The following is a 20,254-nucleotide window of genomic DNA, read 5'->3' as shown; positions in this document are numbered from 1 at the left end:
GTTCTCAATACTTTCACTTAACTCTTACTGCCATTGTTCCCAGCAGAAATAATAATCATGGTGGTAAAATAAGAGTAGATGTGGCACAAAGCAAATGTAAAATTACACTTCTGAAACACTGAAAGAACTGGCAAATCTCTCTTTCTCCAATGGTTTTAGGCCAGAAATTTCTACTATAATTTAGCTCCACATTTGCAATACTGGACAAAAAAAAAATGAAAATCATACCCAACCATCCCTACATCTAGTTCTAAAACCTCCTGCTTGTGCGAAAGGAGATATAACACAGCCTGTTCAGACCTGCAGCCGATACATTCAAAAGCCCAATGTCTACAGGCCAGGTTCACTTGAAATGTCTCTGACTGCAGAAACGCTTCGTGACAATTGCAGTAGAAAATATTATTTGCCAGGGGTTTTTTTATCGAGTTCTTAGGCTCATAAGCAGCCGGGGGATTCATTTAAACAAACAAAAATAACAAGAGGGACACGATGTTAACAATCTCGCTGGGTTCCGTTAACGATCCCCCAAAGGAGACCAATACATAGAAGAATACAGAACGTTGATTGGCAGACATTAACCCCCCACCCCCCACCCTCAAGATGAACACCGTAAAGAGGCACCGAGTCTTCAAAAAGTATATTCAGAAGAGGTATTTCCTGCCTCTGTGGCACAAATGTGGCAATAGCCACTTGGACAACATTCTTGGATTATCTGAGATACGCTGGGGATTGCATCTGTCTTCTCTAACCAAGAAGCAATGCCTCCATGCTTGGGATATGAAACGATCTTTCTCCCTCTCTACTCCGTTGGGAGATTATTTTTTTAAAAAAATCTCTTCCAAAAGAGAAAGACCATATTAGAGAAAGGATGTTTCTCCAGCTCTCCCTTCCTGTGGACTTGGAACACTCCTCCAGCTGTCATGTACTTTTTCACTCTGGTCAGCAAAGACGTGACAATAATGGCAATAAACAGGACCAGGGGCTAGTAGATGACAGCAAGCCACTAGGTTTTAGAGAAAAGAGAGGCAAACGCTACAGGCAAGCAAAGGCCTTTGTGTTTTGTCAACAAGTAACCCGGGGAGAAAAAGCTGAGGGGAAAAACTTCTGAACCCAGTTCTTGAAAAAGAAAGAACAAAGAATTAAGGGATCACATTCTGACAGCCCTTGGGCAATGCATATGTATGAGTCAATAGATATTTATATTTAATAAGTATATAAAATAGGATCAAAATAAAACCAAGTAGATTTACAGATTTTAAAATAAAAAGGAACCAGAAATATCACAGTACAAGAACAGCCCAAGTGCCGCCATATCCCAGATGTGCACTTTTGCCATGTTTACAAAAGTACTGTAGAAAAGTGTCTCAGAGGAAGGCCAGTGATGGTCTATATTCTTCTCAACGGGGCCTTAAAAGATCTCCTCCGGTATTTCTTAACACGGTTTTGTAATCCAATTGTTGCTCAGCTCTGCAGAATTTCCCCCCAATTGCCAGCCAGGAGCTGAGCCTCAGCTGCCCGAGGAGTACAGACGTGTGCCTATGCCCTCACCCAGTCCGAGAGACTCGATGCTGATTTGATCATCCTCATGGTGTGGCCTTGGAGCTCCAACTCAACCGAATGACTCAAGGAATGCTGAGAGATTGAGGCAATGGCTGAATTCTGATCACAGGGGACAGGTTAACTTTAAGGATCTGTTGTGCTCTCCTCCTCAGTTCGTCATCTGAACAGCTGTCCACTTTGATGGCCTGGAATGTCAGCAGGTTTAACGCTTTCGAAGCCAGTTCTGGTTTATTAGGCGGTGGGACAGAACCGGGCCTCTTTCTACACGGTAACTCTTTTCCTTCATCTGCACTTCTTTTCTCCCCAATCGCCTGCTGATGGCTGCCACCACTTCTCCATTCAGTTTTGGCCACTGATGGTTCCTTAATTCTGGAGGCCCCCGTGCTACAGCTCTGGGAGTTGCTCCCAGAAATTCGGCCGTTCAGGATTCCAGATGCTTTACAAGCGTTGCTTTCCTGAAGCACCCCACCCTTTGGTCCTTTTATAAGGCTCATTGTGAGAGCAGCAGAGTCTGGCACTTTTGTTATTAAATGCCTGTATCCTTTGGGGTCCAACTGATTAGACGATATCTTAGTGGCCTTCACAGCTGAAGACTGCACGGATGCACTGGGTGCTTTGAGCCGCTTAAGGTCCGAAGGAGACATCTCCAGGTGCCCTTGTTTGCATTTTGATTCCAAACAAGAGGCAGTGGCTTTCAGTGGGACTAAGGCTTCCAGCACCACTGACAGCCTCATGGCCGGATAGACGCCAGGGTACATATTAGCCGGGAAGCTCATTGCTGAGGCTTTGGATGTGCCCGAACGTGTCCGTTTCAAGGAGTTCAATAGGAGGTTTGTGGAGTTACTGCTCTTTGACATTGGCTTCGCAGATTCTTTAGAAGAGCTCACTGTAATCCCCGCCAAGGGGGCAGATACTTTTTCTATGGTTACTATGTTCCTTGCTGGAGCCTTGGCAGACTCTGAAATGGGAACAGCTGCTTCTGAAACGTCTTGAATATTGCCTTTTGTTTGGCCAGGTGCATTGGCAGTGCAGGAACTGTATCCATACACGTCTTTGCTCCTTAGGACTGTGGGTTGGTAGCCTTCTTCTTTAAGGCCTTGGAGAAAAGATACTAACTGGGTCTCCGTGTCGGACAGGTCCTTGGACATGGGGTTAAACACCCGGAGAGCTTCTTCCAAGGCTTTCTGCCCTGCAGAGGAGATCCTTGACCAGGAATGGACAGCTTTCTCTTCCACATTGTCCGCTTCAACATTCATGGCATTAGGCTGGTAGGAGCTTCTAGTAGATCCAAACCACTGGGAAACCAGCATAGGTCACCTTAAAGGGAAAAGAAGAAAAAGCAATTAATGAATTTAAAAAAACTCAAGAAACATTTACGTGGAAGATTTTAGGAGGTGAGGAGAACTGGTAAAGCTTTTAAAGAGACTTTTTCATGGAAACCAAACTTTACATGTACTATTAGACCTTTCCTCCTTTCTGTTGGTTTTTTTTTTTAATTAATTAATTTCTGGCTTCAGTTATGGTGTTTATCTACACATCCTGAGACAACAGTACCTAATTTCATGCCTGCTTCTGCAGGATTTCTCTTTAAGTATTAAATTCAATATATCCAGAAGGTTGTTTGAAAGGGAGGGTCCTTTCTCTCTATTCTGACCCAGCCTTAGCAGAAGCAGAGCCTTGGTACTACAGTGGTTTAAAGCACCCTGTTATTAACACAGCTGCCTGCAATTTACTGCTGGTTCGAATCTCTCCAAGGCTCAAGGTTGACTCAGACTTCCATCCTTTCTAAGGTAGGTTAAATGAGGACCCAGTTTGTGGGGGCAATAAGCTGACTTTGTATAAATATACAAAAGTATGAAGGCTATTGCTTAATGCACTGTAAGCCGCCCTGAGTCTCCGGAGAAGGGCGGCATATAAATCAAATTAAAAAAAAAATAAAAAAAAATAAAAAAAAATAAAAAAAAGCAAGAAACAGGCTCCTTGTCACAAAAACCCCGTCTTTATTTATCTCTTGTGAATTAATGGCATTCACCCACTGAAAGTCCAGGCAATAGTCCTTCAAAGAGCTTATCAGTTCCTTGCGATAATTGCAAGGCCAGGAGCTCCCAGCTGAAAGGCTGCAAGCAGTCTTTGTAGCACGAACGCAATGAGCCAAATCTTCCAAAATATGAACTGTTGTCTCCTACGATAACCACTCCCCTTTCCTTCTATTTATTCTCCAGCCAGGGAGGGGCCATTCAGCGTCCACGTGTGCTTTGCTTCCCAAGTCAACTCCTTGTCCTCCGCTGTTCACCTCTCCTAACTGCTCTGCGCATACGTGCATCTGGAACAGGCCCCAGCTTTTCTTCCTCCTCACTCATCTCAGCCTCCAAAGGCAGCTGCCTCTCCGGTGGCTGGGAAATGTCAGATGGCCCTGGCTCTATCTCTGCATCCAACGCAGAGCATCCATCAGAGCCTTCCCCAGATTCCAGAACTGACCCAAGTTCCTCCCCAACCTCCTCATTGTCCAAGTCTGCTGCCAGCTCTGCTGGCAGCTAGCGGGCCACAACACTCTCCTCTACCCTGCCAGCTATGGAATTTTCTCCCTATCCTTTTGCCTGTCAAAATTTGCAGGCTTTTTGTTGGAGATGTAAATGTGATGATGCAACGTATTTTCATATATGGTGGACATGTAAAAAAATTAAGGCATTTTGGATTAAGATATGGTGGATTATACAAAATATTCTTAAAAGGAAGATAAAATTTACTCCACAGCTGTTTTTATTGGGTATAACTGTAGATTGTACAGTTACAGAGACTAATTTGATTTTGAATTTAATAACTGTAGCCAGACTTTTGGTGGCGCAATACTGGAAGAAGGAAGAACTACCTACTATTGAAGAATGGACATTAAAAGTAGCTAATTTGGTGGAGATGGCTAAAATCTCTGCATATTTGAAGGATCGTTCGAATGAAAGATACGTACTGGAATGGAGAAGATGGATTGACTATATACAAAACAAATATGGGACTAAAAAGTTGCAAATAGCTTATGAATGAAATGTTTAGATGATTTTGCTTTTTACTCTGACATTTTGGTACCTATGGGGGAGTTAAAGAGTACGGGGGAGTTAAGAGCTTATAGTTAGTTTGTTTATGTTAGATTATGTTTGTTAAATGCAATACCCTGTATTTTGCTCTGGGAAGTCAGGGGCGGGGGGAGGGAGAAGGGAATGGGTGGGGGAGGAGGGGGGAAATTTGTTTGTAAAACATTTTAAAACTTTTCAATAAAAAAAAATTGCAGGCTTTTAGAATACGTTACTATATAAATATGGATGGTATATAAAAGTGTGTTTCATTTATTTATTGTAATTTCAAACAAAGATGTTCAACTGCATGAAGGGTTTATTAAATAACATAGACCAAAGGTATAGTTAGGAGTGGATTTCCTTCCAATAATCATAAATTAAGAATAATTACAATATGTTGGAGTTTGACTGAAATAAATCCAAGATCAAATAAAACTCCTGAATGATTATTTATAACCAAGATAAAGGAGAAAGCAAACAAATCCATGTTTCATTCTAGCTTGTGCTTATAAGCTAACTACTGGGTTGCTTGTCCCAAAGGTGCTTTTTTTGAAGAGGCAATTGGACTTTCTGGTTTTCCTTTGAAGGCCAGAAAGTCCGGTTGCCTCTTGAAAAAAGCACCTTTGGGACAGCCATGACCTGGATGACTGAGAATCTCCATAGATACCTGGTTGCTTGAAAGTACAAATGAGCTAAATTCTCTTACCGCTGGCATACATATATATTCTCGTAATATTCTAAAATTACAAATGACGAACAACAGTTATTCCTTTACTGAGAGATTTTTGTGATTGGTAGCTCCCCCTCCACCCCCCCCCCCCCAAAGTCGTTTCTAATTCTTGGAGACTGCCTGGAAAAATCCCTGCAGTTTCTCCCCGCCCTCCCCCCCAAGTTTTTTCAGAAGTGGTTTGCCATTGCTTCATTTCTAGGGCTGAAAGAAAGTGACTGGCCTAAAGCCAGTCAACCGTTTTTGTGTCTAAAGTGGGACTAGAACTCACAGTCTCCTGGTTTCTAGTCTGATGCCTTCGACACTACAGCAAACTGGTTCTTGTCTTTCTCTTAAAGATAAATGGTGTAAATGTTTAGTCTACTTTTAAATTCTTTCATTTTAAAAAGGTTGACTTTCTAATCCTAAAACCAGATTCATCATGGGGATGGAAACAGAAACGTCTCAACCATCAGATACAGGGGACCGTAGCATGCTCCAATTGCAATCCTAATTTTCCATTACCCTCTTAATAATTAAAGTGTGATCAGATGAAATCATCTGTCAATTCTTGTTCTAATACTGTACTGAAAGCTGAATTCTTCAAGGGTGGCCTTCACTTTGTAGTTCTCCCAAACAGTACTATAGTTTTCAGGAAACCTTTAAATAATGGCTCTCAGGATTAACTAAAACACTTTCCGATAAATTCATGTTATCCCCTCAGTGTTCGCTCAGTTGTTCTATGTGTCAGGGTTCCAAGTAACACCCCAACAAAAAAAGACTCCGAGGCTTGAAGTTCCTCAAAGTTCCATTTTATTAGAGATGTCATATTGGCACATCTGGAAAAACCCGAATCAGAAAGCTTCCAGATTTTCCCCACCCAAAGGAAAGTCCAAGTTCCTTCTCCTGCACCCACATGTCCATCACATGGTCCAACCAAGGCACCGTCCCAACTGGAGATGCCTCCCAGTTCCAGCCTTCCAGGTGCAGGGCAAGATGTCCTTGACTCTCTGAGAAAGGAATGTTATTATGACTATATATCACCCATGGTCCATACAATCCCCCCTCCCAGTTTCCCACAGTAGCAAGTGTGGCAGGCCTGAAGGTCCAATGCAAAAGATGGCTTCCAGGCCTGACACTATGTTTATACAACCTTCTGGGAATGTGGGGTTGTTGTTTTTTTTGTAAATATTTTTTATTTATTTTTTTCAAATTTAAACATAAAAACATAACTTTCAAGAGCAAAAATCTCGATCCGGTCATAGATGGTTACCACGCTTACATTCCTTTCACAAGCTCAATTCACAATTTCCATTACATCTTTTATAAATAAACAAAAAAAGAAAAAAAAAGAAGATAAAAAAGAAATTCAAAACTTAAGAAAAAACCAATTTTACCTCAAATTTATCATTTTCATCTATATAAATCCATTATATCTATCCAAAATTAGTTTCAAATTCACTTTCATTTTTACATCTGCATAACAATTCTAAACATATCTTTATTCTCCTTTACCTTATATCTTATACAAGTCATATCAAAATAATTTTAACAATATTCTAACCTCTTAAGTGTTTACCTTACAATTTTATCACCATTTATTCTTAGTTTCAATTCAATACCACTCCATTTTTATTATATTTTATAAAACAACATTTTGTCTAATTTTAATCCTTTGACCCTTATCCTCAAATCAGTTTACCTTAGTTTTTTTTTCCCTCCCAGTTTACATATAACACAGATTTCTCACAAAGGCATATTTTATTTACTCCAATTTCTAATATATTTTCCACTATATCTCCCTCTAATATTTAACTATCTTCCAGCTTGTTCTATTTGATTAATTCTCAGCTTGATCCCCTCCAAAACACCAACTATTTAGTTAATTTCAGAATAGTTCCTCAATCTCCTCCAACTCTCCTCCTATTTGTTTGACTGTTTCCAGCATTTTGTAGGCTGATTTCCAGCATAGTCTCCTCCTTAACTCCCTCCATTGTTTGGCTGATTTCCAGCATAGTCTCCTCCAACTCTCCTCCTATTTGTTTGGCTGTTTCCAGCATTTTATGGGCTGATTTCCAGCATAATCTCCTCCAACTCTCCTCCTATTTGTTTGGCTGTTTCCAGCATTTTGAATTAATTTCCAACGTATTTCCACTGAGTCTCAAACTCTTATCTAGTTGGTATCCATCCCACACATTTTAACTGTAATATAATTATCTGTTTTATATCATTTTTCCATCCTGTTCTTTCAATTTAAATCTCAGTATATTTCATAATGGTCATCATTTCCAACTAGTATTACCTTAATTCAAGACTAATCACTAGCATCTGTGTATCTTGTATTTTGTTCAATCAATCCTTATTCATCAGTTTAACATTTGTTTGCAAATTAAAATTAAAACGTATTACATCAAACAGTACATTTTCTTAAAATTTTCCTGCCTCAAAATATATTCTTCTTTATTATTTTTATCCCCTTGATATCATCCACTATTTTAATAGCCACCTCTTATTTTCTATTTTTATTATTTCACAACCCTTCCTGTTTTTATCCAAAAATCATATATACCTAGGCTTTTAAACTTTATCATATATACCTAGGCTTTTAAACTTTACATTTCAGTTAGTCACATTTAAATTTATCCACTTTAATTCTTCCTTTTCTTCCTTTTCCTCTCTGTCCAAAGTGCTCTATTTCAAGGTTGATCAGTTCAAAGTAAAGAATTTCTGTATGTCCCTTTAAACCTTTTAAAATGTCTGTTCCAGGCATAGTGCATCAGCTTCCTGTCTTTGTTAACTACACCACACCTAGTTTTGTCAGTCTCCATTGTTAAAATCCAAAATGTTCTTTCTTTCTTCTTTCTTAAAATCATCTGGGACAGAGTAGGAATCTCCAAAATCCTTATATCCAATATTAATTTCAAGTAATCCAAGGTAAAAAGCCAATTAACATGTTTCTTTTCCACCCAGAAAGGGAAATCTCTTCAATCCACTTCCCTGCTTAATCACTGCAGACTCCATGGCTATTTTGTAGCCATCCATCTGTCTATCTTCATTAGCTTCATTTTCTTTTAGAGGCATTAATTCTCAGGAATATCCATTTCCCCTCTCCACTCCAGTTAAAGGCACAGTCAAATTTCAGAAATTTATTAATGCCAAATCATCCAGTTTAAGTTTACTGCAACAAAATTCAATTTGGGTCTTTTACCCATTTTTTTTCCTTTTCAATCTTTAAGCCCCGCAGTCCAGCAGCCGCTTTTAATTTTGGGGTCTTATTTTCCAATAATTCCAAATAGGTACACTATATTGCCTGGGTTGGTGTCACTCACCCGGCTTCTTGATTTTTGCTCTTTCTTCATCTTCTTCCTCCAGCACAATCCTTGTTCACGGTTGCCGCGGTTTCAGTGCAGCCGCCATGGCTGCCGCCAACGTGAAGGAGAAGCCTCCGGCCCCAAGGAACCTGCCCGTTCCTCTTGGCCGCCCAAGGCATTCCTTCTTGTCCCCCTGTCCCTACAAGACAGGGGAGGTCCGCAGACCTATCGGCGGCAGCTTAGCAGAGGGGATTTGGCAGGGCTCAGCGGAGCTCGCCATTTCTCCGTCTGTGTCCCCGCGGCGCCAACCGTAAGTCCCCAGGTTTGTTTGTTTGTTTGTTTGTTTTTTGATGTCCTTGTATTTTGAAGGACACTTGACCCATAAAGCTAAACATTCTGCATTTTCAACAAGGTAGACCAGGGGTCCCCAAACTTGGCGACTTGTAAGACTTGTGGACTTCAATTCCCAGAATTCCCCAGCCAACATAGCTGGCTGGCGAATTCTGGGAGTTGAAGTCCACAAGTCTTAAAGTCGCCAAGTTTGGGGACCCCTGAGGTAGACAGAAACAAAAATTGCATTAAACGCTCTTAAGAAGTTGAAGTCATTTAAAGACCATTTACATGGACTGTACAATAACTTCAAACTCAGCCCATTTGCACAAACAATTCCCTTTCCAAGCCTAGAGGCATTGCCAAAACATGTTATTACAGTAGAGGTTTACAATGGTTTCAGGGGAAATTTACAATAACCTGAATACCAGACATTTTTACATTTATAACATCCATATGCCAAGATTCTAATTGCCATTTTGGATAGGAATTTTGGAAACTGATCTCCAAACTTATTTGGAGAGCACCAGATAAGCGAAGCTGATATATGCTAATCAATTTCAGATGTACTCCCCCCCCGCCTCATCTTGTACCTGAAATTTCAGGGACTGAACTGCATGCCTTCAGCACGCAAAATATGTGCTCCAGCAATGATCTGCTTAGCTGCAGATATTAGCAAAATAAACTAATGCCTTCCTCAGCAACATTTACAGATCCCTCGCATCCTGGACATAAACTGTTTCAACTCCTACCCTCAAAACAACGCTATAGAGCACTGCACAACTAGACACAAGAACAGTTTTTTCCCGAACGCCATCACTCTGGTAAACAAGTAATTCCCTCAACACTGTTAAACTAGTTACTAAATCTGCATTACTATTAATTTTCTCATCGTTCCTATCACCCATCTTCTCCCGCTTATGACTGTATGACTGTAACCTTGTTGCTGGTATCCTTAAAATTTATATTGACTGTTTCCCTATGACTATCATTAAGTGTTGTACCTTATGATTCTTGACAAATGTATCTTTTCTTTTATGTACACCCAGAGCATATGCACCAAGACAAATTAGCCAATAAAGAATTCTATTCTATTCTATTCCAATATTTCATGGCACTAGTTTTACAGTTGTAAAGGACTGGAGGATAAACTACCCTGACTTAAATAGCAGAGTATGTGCGCCTATACCTGTAAGGTCTTGCCTCTCCAATCTTCCCAAGAAAGCAGGACTTTTGAAACTGAAGTTGTTCCAAAAGGAGCCTGTATTTTTACAGCCCTCCATGGAAGCAACTGGCTATAGTGAACGGGCAAATCCCATTAGGCACTTCCCTCTCCTGCATTAACTCAATAACTTTGACTTAAGAGTCAAAGAATCCTGAGCGCCTGAGTACACAAGTAGGAGTGTCTGTAATGGCTGCAAATGGCATAGATAGGCACAAACCTTCACCGACTCATATTTGCAACAGATGGAATGGAGGCAAGCTTTAGATAGAACTGGATTTGTGGCCAGTTTGTAGTCCAAGGAAGAAGAAGGAAAGAAAAGCACTTTCCTGGGCAGGCCCAGCAGAGCAGGCCCATCCTTGTGGCCAAGTCTAAAGAAGGGGAATTGAGGGGAAAGCACCTGAGTGAAGATCAAAGAGAAAATACACAGACGGAAGAAACTGGGATTGACAAAAGATATAAGCAAAATGATTGGAAACAGCCACATGACCTCAGTATGTTAGTTTAGAGCAGAAACTGAGAGCTAAATAATGCTCAGATGGGAGAAACTACGGCTGGAGCAAAGTCTTTTCTGGAAAAATAATACATTCAGGAGAAAATCTCCTAGGCAGCAGGAAGGCAGGGGCTCTAGGGCAGCGTTTCTCAACTTCAACAATTTTAAGATCTGTGGATTTTAACTCTTCAAATTCAAATTCCCCAGCCAGCATGAAGTCCACATGGTCTTATAGTTGCTGAGGTTGAGAAATACTGTGTCAGCCCTGGAGGCCATCTTTTTCTTTGAATCTACAGGGCTGCCACACTTAGTGCTGTGGGAAATTGGGATGGGGGGATTGCATGCAGTTGTTTAGCTATTTAGCCATAATAACATTCCTTTCTTTGAGAGTCAAGGACGTTCAGCCTGCACTTGGAGAGGTGTGACTGGGGGGCATCTCCAGTTGGGACGGTGCATTGATTGGACCATGTGATGGGCATGTGGGTGCAGGGGAAGGGACTTTGACTTTCTTTTGGGCTGGGAGCTTTCAGATTCGGGTTCTCCCAGATGTGCCAATATGACATCTCTAATAAAGTGGAACTTTGAGGAACTTCTAGCCTCGGAGCCTTCTTTCTTTGGGGGTGTTACTTGGAACCCTGACATATTGCTCTAGAGGAATGGAGTGGGCTGCCTGATAGAATCGAACTAAGCTTTGGGACCACAAGTGAAACCAGATGCCAAACTGCATCCCCATAGGACTTTTTGGAATGGGTTTTTGAGACACCGCAATTTTTCAGTGTTAAATGCCTTATCTCATCCCACTGGGTAAAGGAGAATAGACATGGTATTTGAAGAAGACGCTCAATAGCCATTAGGCAAACACCAGCAGAGCTTTGAAAGGGAAGATGGAGTGAGGAAGAAACTGAAGATTGCCCCACCTTCGTTCATTTGGGATAAAAGGAAGGGGGGAAAACCTGTCAGGCTTTCAAAATTCTGGTTTAAACACTGCAACACTAGAGTTATGGTCGTCCTTGTGCAGTTTACTTCAGACCTTGACTGTCCATTTGGCTACTCAACCTAAAAGGAAGCTTTCGTTTCCTCTTTCATTTTTAATAAGATTCATTCTTAAGAGACAGATACTTTTGCTTTCGTTTCCTCAAAAAGATGTGGGATGGCTGCTCTTTAGTCACATGCCACAAACCATTGCCACAGAGTTGGTTTTCCTTTTCTCAAGAAGCAAGTATCATTTTCATCATTATGCGTATTTTAGAGTAAATTACTCAAACTATGAGAGCCTCGTCTGTCACACAAACCGGTATTAATGGGAAGGAGCTGGTCAATATATTTCCTTCCTCCATGGAGAACCTGCGCCCAAGACAGATGGGGCAAAATGAGGAGAGGAGAGGGGAGGGGGAAGAGGAGAGAAAAGATGGATCCATGATGTGGATCTAAAAAGGAAGTATTAAAAGAACTATTACCAACAACACCAATGAGGGGAAAATAATTGTCATAGAGGAAGAAGCTAACATGGCTGCACAGAAAAGCAGGGAGATTCTCCAAACAGAAAGGAAGATGTTAGAAATACAGATCAATCCAGTTTCTCAAAAGATGCTGGGAGCAATAAAAAGTGTTTAATCAAAATAATAAGCAAATAACGAGCATACTAGCCGCTCAACAAAAACGACGATTTGATAAACAATGAACAAAATGGTAGAATTGCTTAATTACTATTTTGGATCCCACTTGTGGGCAAAGATAGTACATATTCTACCACAAAACTGAGGTGGGAGGGAGAAGAGGTTTGATGTTTAAGGCTGGTAGCATCCTTCAGTACCGAAAAAAACAAAGTGATGTTCTGGCCAAAATGTTTGAGATGTCCTAAATAATGGATTTGTCAGAGGCAATTAGCCCGATTACCTTCCTGGGGTAATTGCCTGGATCGTGGCATTTTCCTTGTGTATACCTTTGAAAAATAAAACCAGAATACATCTTCTAATTAAACTCATATTTATTGTAAAGAAGAAAATAAAACATCTTACTGATCTAAAATAATTAAATTGTTACATTTTGATAAAGTTCCTATCGGCTACATCTCTGCAGCCGGACTTCTCTTGGCAAGAGAACAAAGAAAAGTGTGAAGTAGAAAGAAAGGAATGCGGATATACGTAGTATCAGTTACTGATAAGAAATTTTGGCAAGCTACGGAAAGTCTGACAGTCCAGAAATAATACAAAAACGCAGTGACAGGATTAAGTGCCAGGAGACTGGAAGAGGCAAAATTTGCCCTATCTTCAAACAGGGAAAAGAAGAATTAAGGAAACCATAGGTCAGAAGACTGCTGAGCTTTAGTTTGAAATGCTTCATTTCTTCATTATTAAGATTGTACTAGACAACCCATAACCTCTTGGCTCATCATTTCAGAGACATTTGCTTACCAGATTTCTCACCTTCAATAATGGCAAAGCTTCTAACGTACTTGAAAAGTTCTTTAAAAATTCAGGGAGATATTCAGAGATATTGCCTTGGAAGTAGTAGCACGTGTTGAACTGTATAGCATAGTCCAGCATCAGCAGTTGACCACAAGAAATATTTTATGACATTTTGTATTACTGTAATTTTCGGATTATAAGACGCACCAGAGTATAAGACACACCAAGAATTTGAAGAGGTAAACAAGAAAAAAAAAGTTTTTGCCCTCCCCGGCCCCCAGGAGCACTCTGCAGGCCTCCCAAACCCTCTGCTTGGCCCGTTTTTCGCAAAAACAGGATGCGCAGAGGGTTTGGGAGGCCTGCAGAGTGCTCCTGAGAGCTGGGGAGGGAAAAACGCGATATGTGGGGGGTTTGGGAAGTCAAAAATGGGCCCCCTTTTTGTGAAAACGGGATGCACAGAGGGTTTGGGAGGCCTGCAGAGGGCTCCTGGGGGCTGGGGACGGCAAAAACGTGATGCATGGGGGGTTTGGGAGGCTAAAAATGGGCCCATTTTTGTGAAAATGGGATGTGCAGAGGGTTTGGGAGGCCTGTAGAGTGCTCCTGGGAGCTAGGGAGGGCAAAAACGCAATGCGACGGGGGGTTGGGAGGCCAAAAGCGGGCCCGTTCTTAGCAAGAATAGGCCCGTTCTTCGCAAAAAATGGGGCCTGCAGAGGGTTTGGGAGACCTGCAGAGTGCTCCTGGGGGCTAGGGAGGCCAAAAATGGGCCGTTTTTTGCAAAAACGAGGTGCACAGAGTGTTTGGGAGGTCTGCAGAGTGCTCCTGGGGACTGGGGAGGGCAAAAATGCTCCTGGTTTTGCAAAAAATGGGCCAATTTTTGGCCTCCCAACCCCCCCGTGTCACAGTTTTGCCCTCCCCAGTCCCCAGGAGCACTCTGCAGGCCTCCCAAACCCTCTGCAGGCCCCATTTTTGAAAAAAAAGGGCCCGTTTTCATGAAAAATGGGCCCGTTTCTGGCCTCCCAAACCCCCCACACATCGAGTTTTTGCCCTCCCCGGTTCCCAGGAGCACTCTGCAAGCCTCCCAAACCCTCTGCACATCCTGTTTTTGCGAAAAACAGGCCTGTTTTTGGTGAAAACGGAACACACGGGGCGGGGTTTCGGGAGACCAAAAATGGTCTAAAAACGGTGTATAAGACGCACCAACATTTCCACCCTCTTTTAGGGGGGAAAAAGTGTGTCATACTCCGAAAAGTATTGTATGTCATAAAAGGCTTGATAATTTTTATGTCAAGAGGTATTTTATAAAATTTGCCGTATTTCAATTCCACAGGAGTCATAAATTCTGGATTCCGGACATATTAAGTATGTTAGTCCATTTGAGATACCATGGTCTCCCATCAGGTAATCTTCAGAGTCAATCACACTATTTGTTGTTCTTTCACAGCTAACAGAACTGTCCCCATTTAAAAATATACCAAACTTTCCATCTAAATATCTTCTGCACTATCTGGGAGATGTTTGTTACTATATTAAACACGTTCTTGTAATCTGTAATCTATTATTCTTTCAGAAACAATATGTCTCTACCAACACTCAAACTTCAGGAGAAGGTGCGGAAGAGGAAATGGAAGCAGAGGTTTGAAAATCCTACATGACATCTCATTGAGTAGTTCCTTACAAAAAGGCTTCATAAATGGAAATAATTCTGCTTACCTTGTAAGGGATTTCACAAGTTGTATCAATTAGTTTTCCATTTTGCATGCTGGATTAGTCGGCTGGTGTTCTTTACAGGTTTTTGGATGACAAGCTTTATAATAAACCAATAAGCCAACCATCATGGCTACCTATTATGACCACTGTAGTTCAAAACAGTTGGATGGCAACAGGTTCCCTACTTCTAAATCAGCAAGATGGTCTGGTAAGCAGCATACTCATTTAAGGATTTGCATGTGGGTTCCAAACACTAGGAAGAATGACTTCTGGGAAACCTTACTACAGAAACCTGCCTCTAAAAATAATGCCTTTATGTATAACAGAGAATTCTGGAATGCATTCAGCTTTAGAGAACACAATTTCTCTTCTCTTTGTTAGACCTCTTAAGTCTTGATACTGATCTAAGTAAATCCAAAATATAATACATCCAGTACTACTCGCTCACTGCCATTTTAGAGGTCAAATAACAAGTCTTAACTTTTTCAGATAAATCTGTGCCTTAGGTCTTCACAGTGAAGAACCTCACTCAAATTAGGAGTGATTTGAAACTAACAAATATTTTCTTTTTGGCTATATGAGTCTAACAGCTAGTTAGAAGATTATATTTAACAAGGAGTAGGAGTGCTTTCAAAATGATTCAACAAATATATATTTAAACTAACTCAGACACAGCAATCGCTTCCCGAGAAATATATGATTAAATGCAGAAGTGAAATTACACTTCTTTATTTTGGTCACTTTTTTGATCATTATTCCAGGTGATGTTTAGAAATCGGAAGCTTATGAAATATCACACCCTTTCACAGTTAAATATTTTCATACTTCATAGTTAACTTATTCTAAGATGCAAGGAATGCTGAATTTAAACTAGTTTAAAACACACACACACACACTGATTCAGAACTAGGTTTTAGTGCCAGGCCTGTTATAAGCGCATGAAACAATAATAAAGTTGATGCTGCATTAAATAAATGCAAAATTTCACTTTCCGAAAACTATGCAACTTACAAGAGTAGTGCATGTTGAAATGTCCAGCATCAACAGTTGACCACAGGAAAAGTTTTATGACATTTTGTATTATGTCATAAAACATTTATTTACTTGTTTGTTTGTTTGTTTGTTTGTTTGGTTGGTTGGTTGGTTGGTTGGTTCGATTTTATATGCCGCCCTTTTCCGGAGACTCAGGGCGGCTTACAATGCATTAAGCAATAGCCTTTATACTTTTGTATATACTTCCTTAGTAGGGCTTTTGGGGGGCCCCAAGCGGTGTTCTTTTTTATACAAAGTCAGCTTATTGCCCCCACAAACCGGGTCCTCATTTTACCTACCTTGAAACAAACAAACAAACAAACAAACAAACAAACAAACAAACAAGTAATTGGTCACTGGTCAGGACTGACAGGGAGAAATTCTAGATACATATTTTTTTTATTTTAAAACTGAAACACTAGGACACAAAACAAGTGAATAGCCCAGCAACTCGATTCAATTAGCCATTAAGGGTGAAGACGACTATGGAACAAAGGCACAAGGGCAAGAGTGAATGGAAGATGGATAAGGCCACAGTTTGCCACCGGCCTATGTTAAAAAAAATGATATAAATTACCAGTCTATTATGTTAAAAGCCTAGGATTATATGAATAACAATCAAAACAGGTAACTGGTTCATTTATTAAACTATTCGGTGATTTCTTTAGTTTGGGCATACCGTGTCGTACAAACCTAGTAAAATATAATATCCAGCCAAAATATGATTAGCCAAAACAAGATTGATTGCAATGATTAAATATTCAACAAGGTTCCATTCCCACCGGCTCTACTTTTTATTCAATCTCATGGCAATTGAGATCAGATTTGGGTTTAACAGTAACCTAGCCCAGTTCATTTTCTCCATTCCTCATGTAATATCATGCTATGAACACAGAGAACATATCAGAGTGACAGCATTGCAGCATGACACAATCCTGTCATGTAATTAAGATGATCAGTCACTAAGGGAGGAGAAAAATAATGACACAACACTGTTGCGCGTCCAAAGCTAGAAGTGCCTCTTCCAAATACAGTATGTCACTCAAAGCCAGCTGGCCCATCAATAGGCATTTGATTTTTGCACATCACATTGTAATTTTTCCATGAAATGAAAAGACGAATTAAGCAAGTCTTTTGCAGGCTCTGGACCCATTTGTAAAACAGAACATCTTTCAAATAACCGTTTCAAAGATGCACAAAGCAGATTATATAACAAAGGTTTTCGAAACCAATGATCTCATCCCCCAAATAATTATCTCTATCATATACTAAATGACCTCTCAACATCACTCATTTAGGATCAAATTCAAACTCAAATATTGTGGTGCCACTCCAAAAGTCCTGCTGGAAATAACTGTTAATCAACAGCAGCGCACCCAGTTGCCACAATTGTGAACACTTATCAGAGAATAAGCTCTTCTTTAGACAGGAACTTTCAAATAAACATGCAATGCAAGACAACTTTAAAGTGTTTTCACACAACACATTCATCATTATAGTTTATGACCTGTTTGTGAATAGGTCTTAAATTCTAGCCAGCTCCTCCTTACAACCAAAATGGCTCACTTATTAGTTTATTTTAGGCTTTGAGTAGTTGTCATGCCAGAACTTGGGTAACAAGAAAAGCAACCCTAAAAGAACTCATTGTTTTAGCTTCACCTCTTTTAGTGGTGGGTAGAAGTTTTTACAAAGACTTCAACTGGGGAGGAGGGAGAGAGACTCTAAAAATCAAGACAAATTATTAACCATAGTGTGATGTAAATGATCTTTTATTTTAAAAAAATGGTGGCCAATAGTCACAACCCCAAAGAGAAATTAAAGCTATCAATTTTTTTTAATGTAAAACAATGGTTTTGGATCTTCACATTAATCAGTGAAAGATGTCAGTTGGTTTTGAAAGAGTGGATGATATATTAACCAAAACGAATTAAGACTTACACCACAGTAAACAAGAGGATAATTTGCCTGTTGATGAAAACTTGCTTGATAAAATAAATGTAAGAGTTATTTCGGATAGTTTCTCAAAGGCGTACACCACAAATTAACTTCACAGACGTTGAACGAAAAAATAAATACTTCCAAACTAAGATCCTTTTTTTTTTAATTCATCCCTAGAGTTTTGCAAGATGTGGATCTCTGTTGTGATACTAATATATATATAAATATATAAGCAAATAACTGCAACCTTATGTATTGCCCACAAATGACTGAAGAAGTTCAAAGAAATGTTGTGATCACTGATCCTGAATGTATTATTTACAGCACCCTTTTCTGTATGGGCTTTCGAAATCGCATCCGATCTCGTCAATTCAAAGCTGCGAAAATCTTTAAGAATTGCAAGCATCTCTGCCATTTCCTAATCATGTCTACATCCTATCTATCTATCTATCTATCTATCTATCTATCTATCTATCTATCTATCTATATATATGTATTTCTCTTTAGCCAGATTCTTCCTACGTAAACCAAGATTTTTATGCAGCCCTAAATCTTGGTTTACGTAGGAAGAACCTGGCTATATATAGTTTTTCTATCAAGACACCTGGTCTACCCCAACATGTGGGAGGGGGCTCCCTTTCGCCTTTCAGCTCCAATCCAGGAGCCCTCAGTCGCATTCACGACAACCCATTTTATACCAAAATTTATATTTTTGCTGATAAATATATATTATATATTATAGCTGTATCACCTGTGAGATGTTATTATTCACGTATTGTATTCTTTGTGGCCATGAAACTTGTGTGGAAGCAAGAGAGGAAGGACTCCTACCAATTCAATCCAAGATGTGCACCCTCCAAGGTGGGGGGTGCAAAACAATAGCGGAACCCTCTTGCAAAACCACAAGGACAGCCCACTTTTTTCTCTCCCTCTCTTTTGGAGAAAGCTGCAAAAAAGGCAGAAGCAGAATCGGAAGCGGAAAGCCTTCCGGATCCCAAAGGGATGGATCTCCCCAAAAACGAATCCAGATCTTGAGGATGACAGCTCGGTGAAGGGAATGGGGGGGGGGAAGGAAGGAAGAAAAAGGCTCCGTCCTGACAGCTGGTCCGCTCCCAAAGACCAGGCGCAGAAGGGCTGGGGAGGCTTCTTCCCCCCCCCCACCCCACCTTCCCTAAAACTGAAGCCAAAGTAAGCCGGGAGCAGGAGGACGAGGGGACGATGCCAAGGCAAAAGAGGGGCGGGGCCGGGCCAGGCGGAGGGGAAGGAGGCTTTGGGTTGGGGAAAAGAGGTGTGTCGCCCGGCGGGACCCCGCGGAATCGGCGGCCGATGGTGTGGGGGGGGGGGCGATCCGCAGACCGGCCGGGAGAGGGCGGGGAGGAGAGCGCCCAGGGAGGAGCATCCCGTGGCCGGGAAGAGGGGGGGGGGAGAGGAGAAGGCGAGGCCGAGGAGCCCCCCCCTCCCCTCCCTTCCCCCGATCCGCCACGCCTCGAGTCGAGTCCCAGCTGCAGCGCCCCCCCTCGGGGATTGGCCGCGCCCGGGCAGGCGCCAGCCCGCAACCTACCGGCCACCGCGGGACCCAGCAAAAGCCGCTGCGCCGATCCACCCCTGCAACATGGCCGCCCGCCCGCGGAGCGCCGGAAATACCAGGAGACTTCCGCTTCCGGCCGCAGGAAAAGTGCCCTAACTGCCCCCCTCGGGGGGCACCCTCTCCCCCCCCCACGTCCCTCCCTCCCAACCCCTTCAGCACCTGGGCAACACCTCCACCGAAGCAGCTTCCGTCCCTCCTGCACGTGACAGGCCCCGCCCTTTCCTTCCCACGTGTTGGCCCGCCCACCTCCCCAAGCCCTGCCCCCCCCAAGCCCCTGCCTCAATGGCAGCACTCAAGCCCTGCCCACCCCTTTGCCCATCTTCTTCCCACCACCAATCCCTTTGGTGCCTCACCTGGTACCTGTGTCTCTTACCCTCCACTCATCTCAAAAAGTTCCTCAGGCAGCCTAACAATTCCCCTCTTTTTCTGTTCTCAGGTAGAGACTCATTTGCCCAGAGCATCTTTTAGGTCTTCCTGGTATCTTCTTGCCTCTCCCACCCCATGAAGATTAGATAGTTTTCCAGATTGACCTAGATATGGATTCATCTGGTGCAGAACCTCCCATAACAGTCTCTTCATAATGATGATGATGGATGATGATGATGATGGATGAGGACGGTGATGGTGATGGATAAGGATGGATGAGGATGATAAGGATGACATGCCATCAAATCATGGTTGACTCTTAACGACCGTATCAGGGGTGGGTTCTACTTACCTTTACTACTGGTTCGCAACAGGATCGCAGAAGCTTTTGCGCATGCGCAGATCACTGATGACGGCATCTGGGGCGGTGGGTGGGGCATCCCGCCGGTTTTATTACCGGTTCTTGCGAACCGGTCCGAACCGGGGGCAACCCACCACTGAACTGTATAGATTTTCTCCATGATT

The 20,254-nt window shown here is 41.7% G+C and overlaps 1 protein-coding gene across 2 annotated transcripts; it reads right to left on the bottom strand.

The window, feature by feature from the left end:
• Positions 1-1,180: 1,180 nt before the first annotated feature.
• On the bottom strand, positions 1,181-19,386 carry CCDC71 (coiled-coil domain containing 71). Of its 2 annotated transcripts, none has more exons than XM_070933520.1 (2): positions 19,337-19,386; positions 1,181-2,877 (listed from the first exon to the last, which is right to left on the bottom strand). In XM_070933520.1, exon 2 carries the CDS (start codon positions 2,868-2,870, stop codon positions 1,623-1,625), a length of 1,248 nt encoding a protein of 415 aa, XP_070789621.1. In that variant the 5' UTR covers positions 2,871-2,877; positions 19,337-19,386; the 3' UTR covers positions 1,181-1,622. The 2 variants fall into 2 exon arrangements, with proteins under 2 accessions (XP_070789621.1, XP_070789622.1); XM_070933521.1 differs by lacking the exon at positions 19,337-19,386 and adding an exon at positions 18,527-18,817.
• Positions 19,387-20,254: the final 868 nt, after the last annotated feature.

Source organism: Pituophis catenifer, unplaced genomic scaffold (assembly GCF_029215685.1).
Source record: "Pituophis catenifer annectens isolate HBS135680 unplaced genomic scaffold, rPitCat1.0.hap2 SCAF_2, whole genome shotgun sequence".
Classification (NCBI taxonomy): domain Eukaryota; kingdom Metazoa; phylum Chordata; class Lepidosauria; order Squamata; family Colubridae; genus Pituophis; species Pituophis catenifer.
This window is presented reverse-complemented; position numbering and strand designations above follow the sequence as displayed.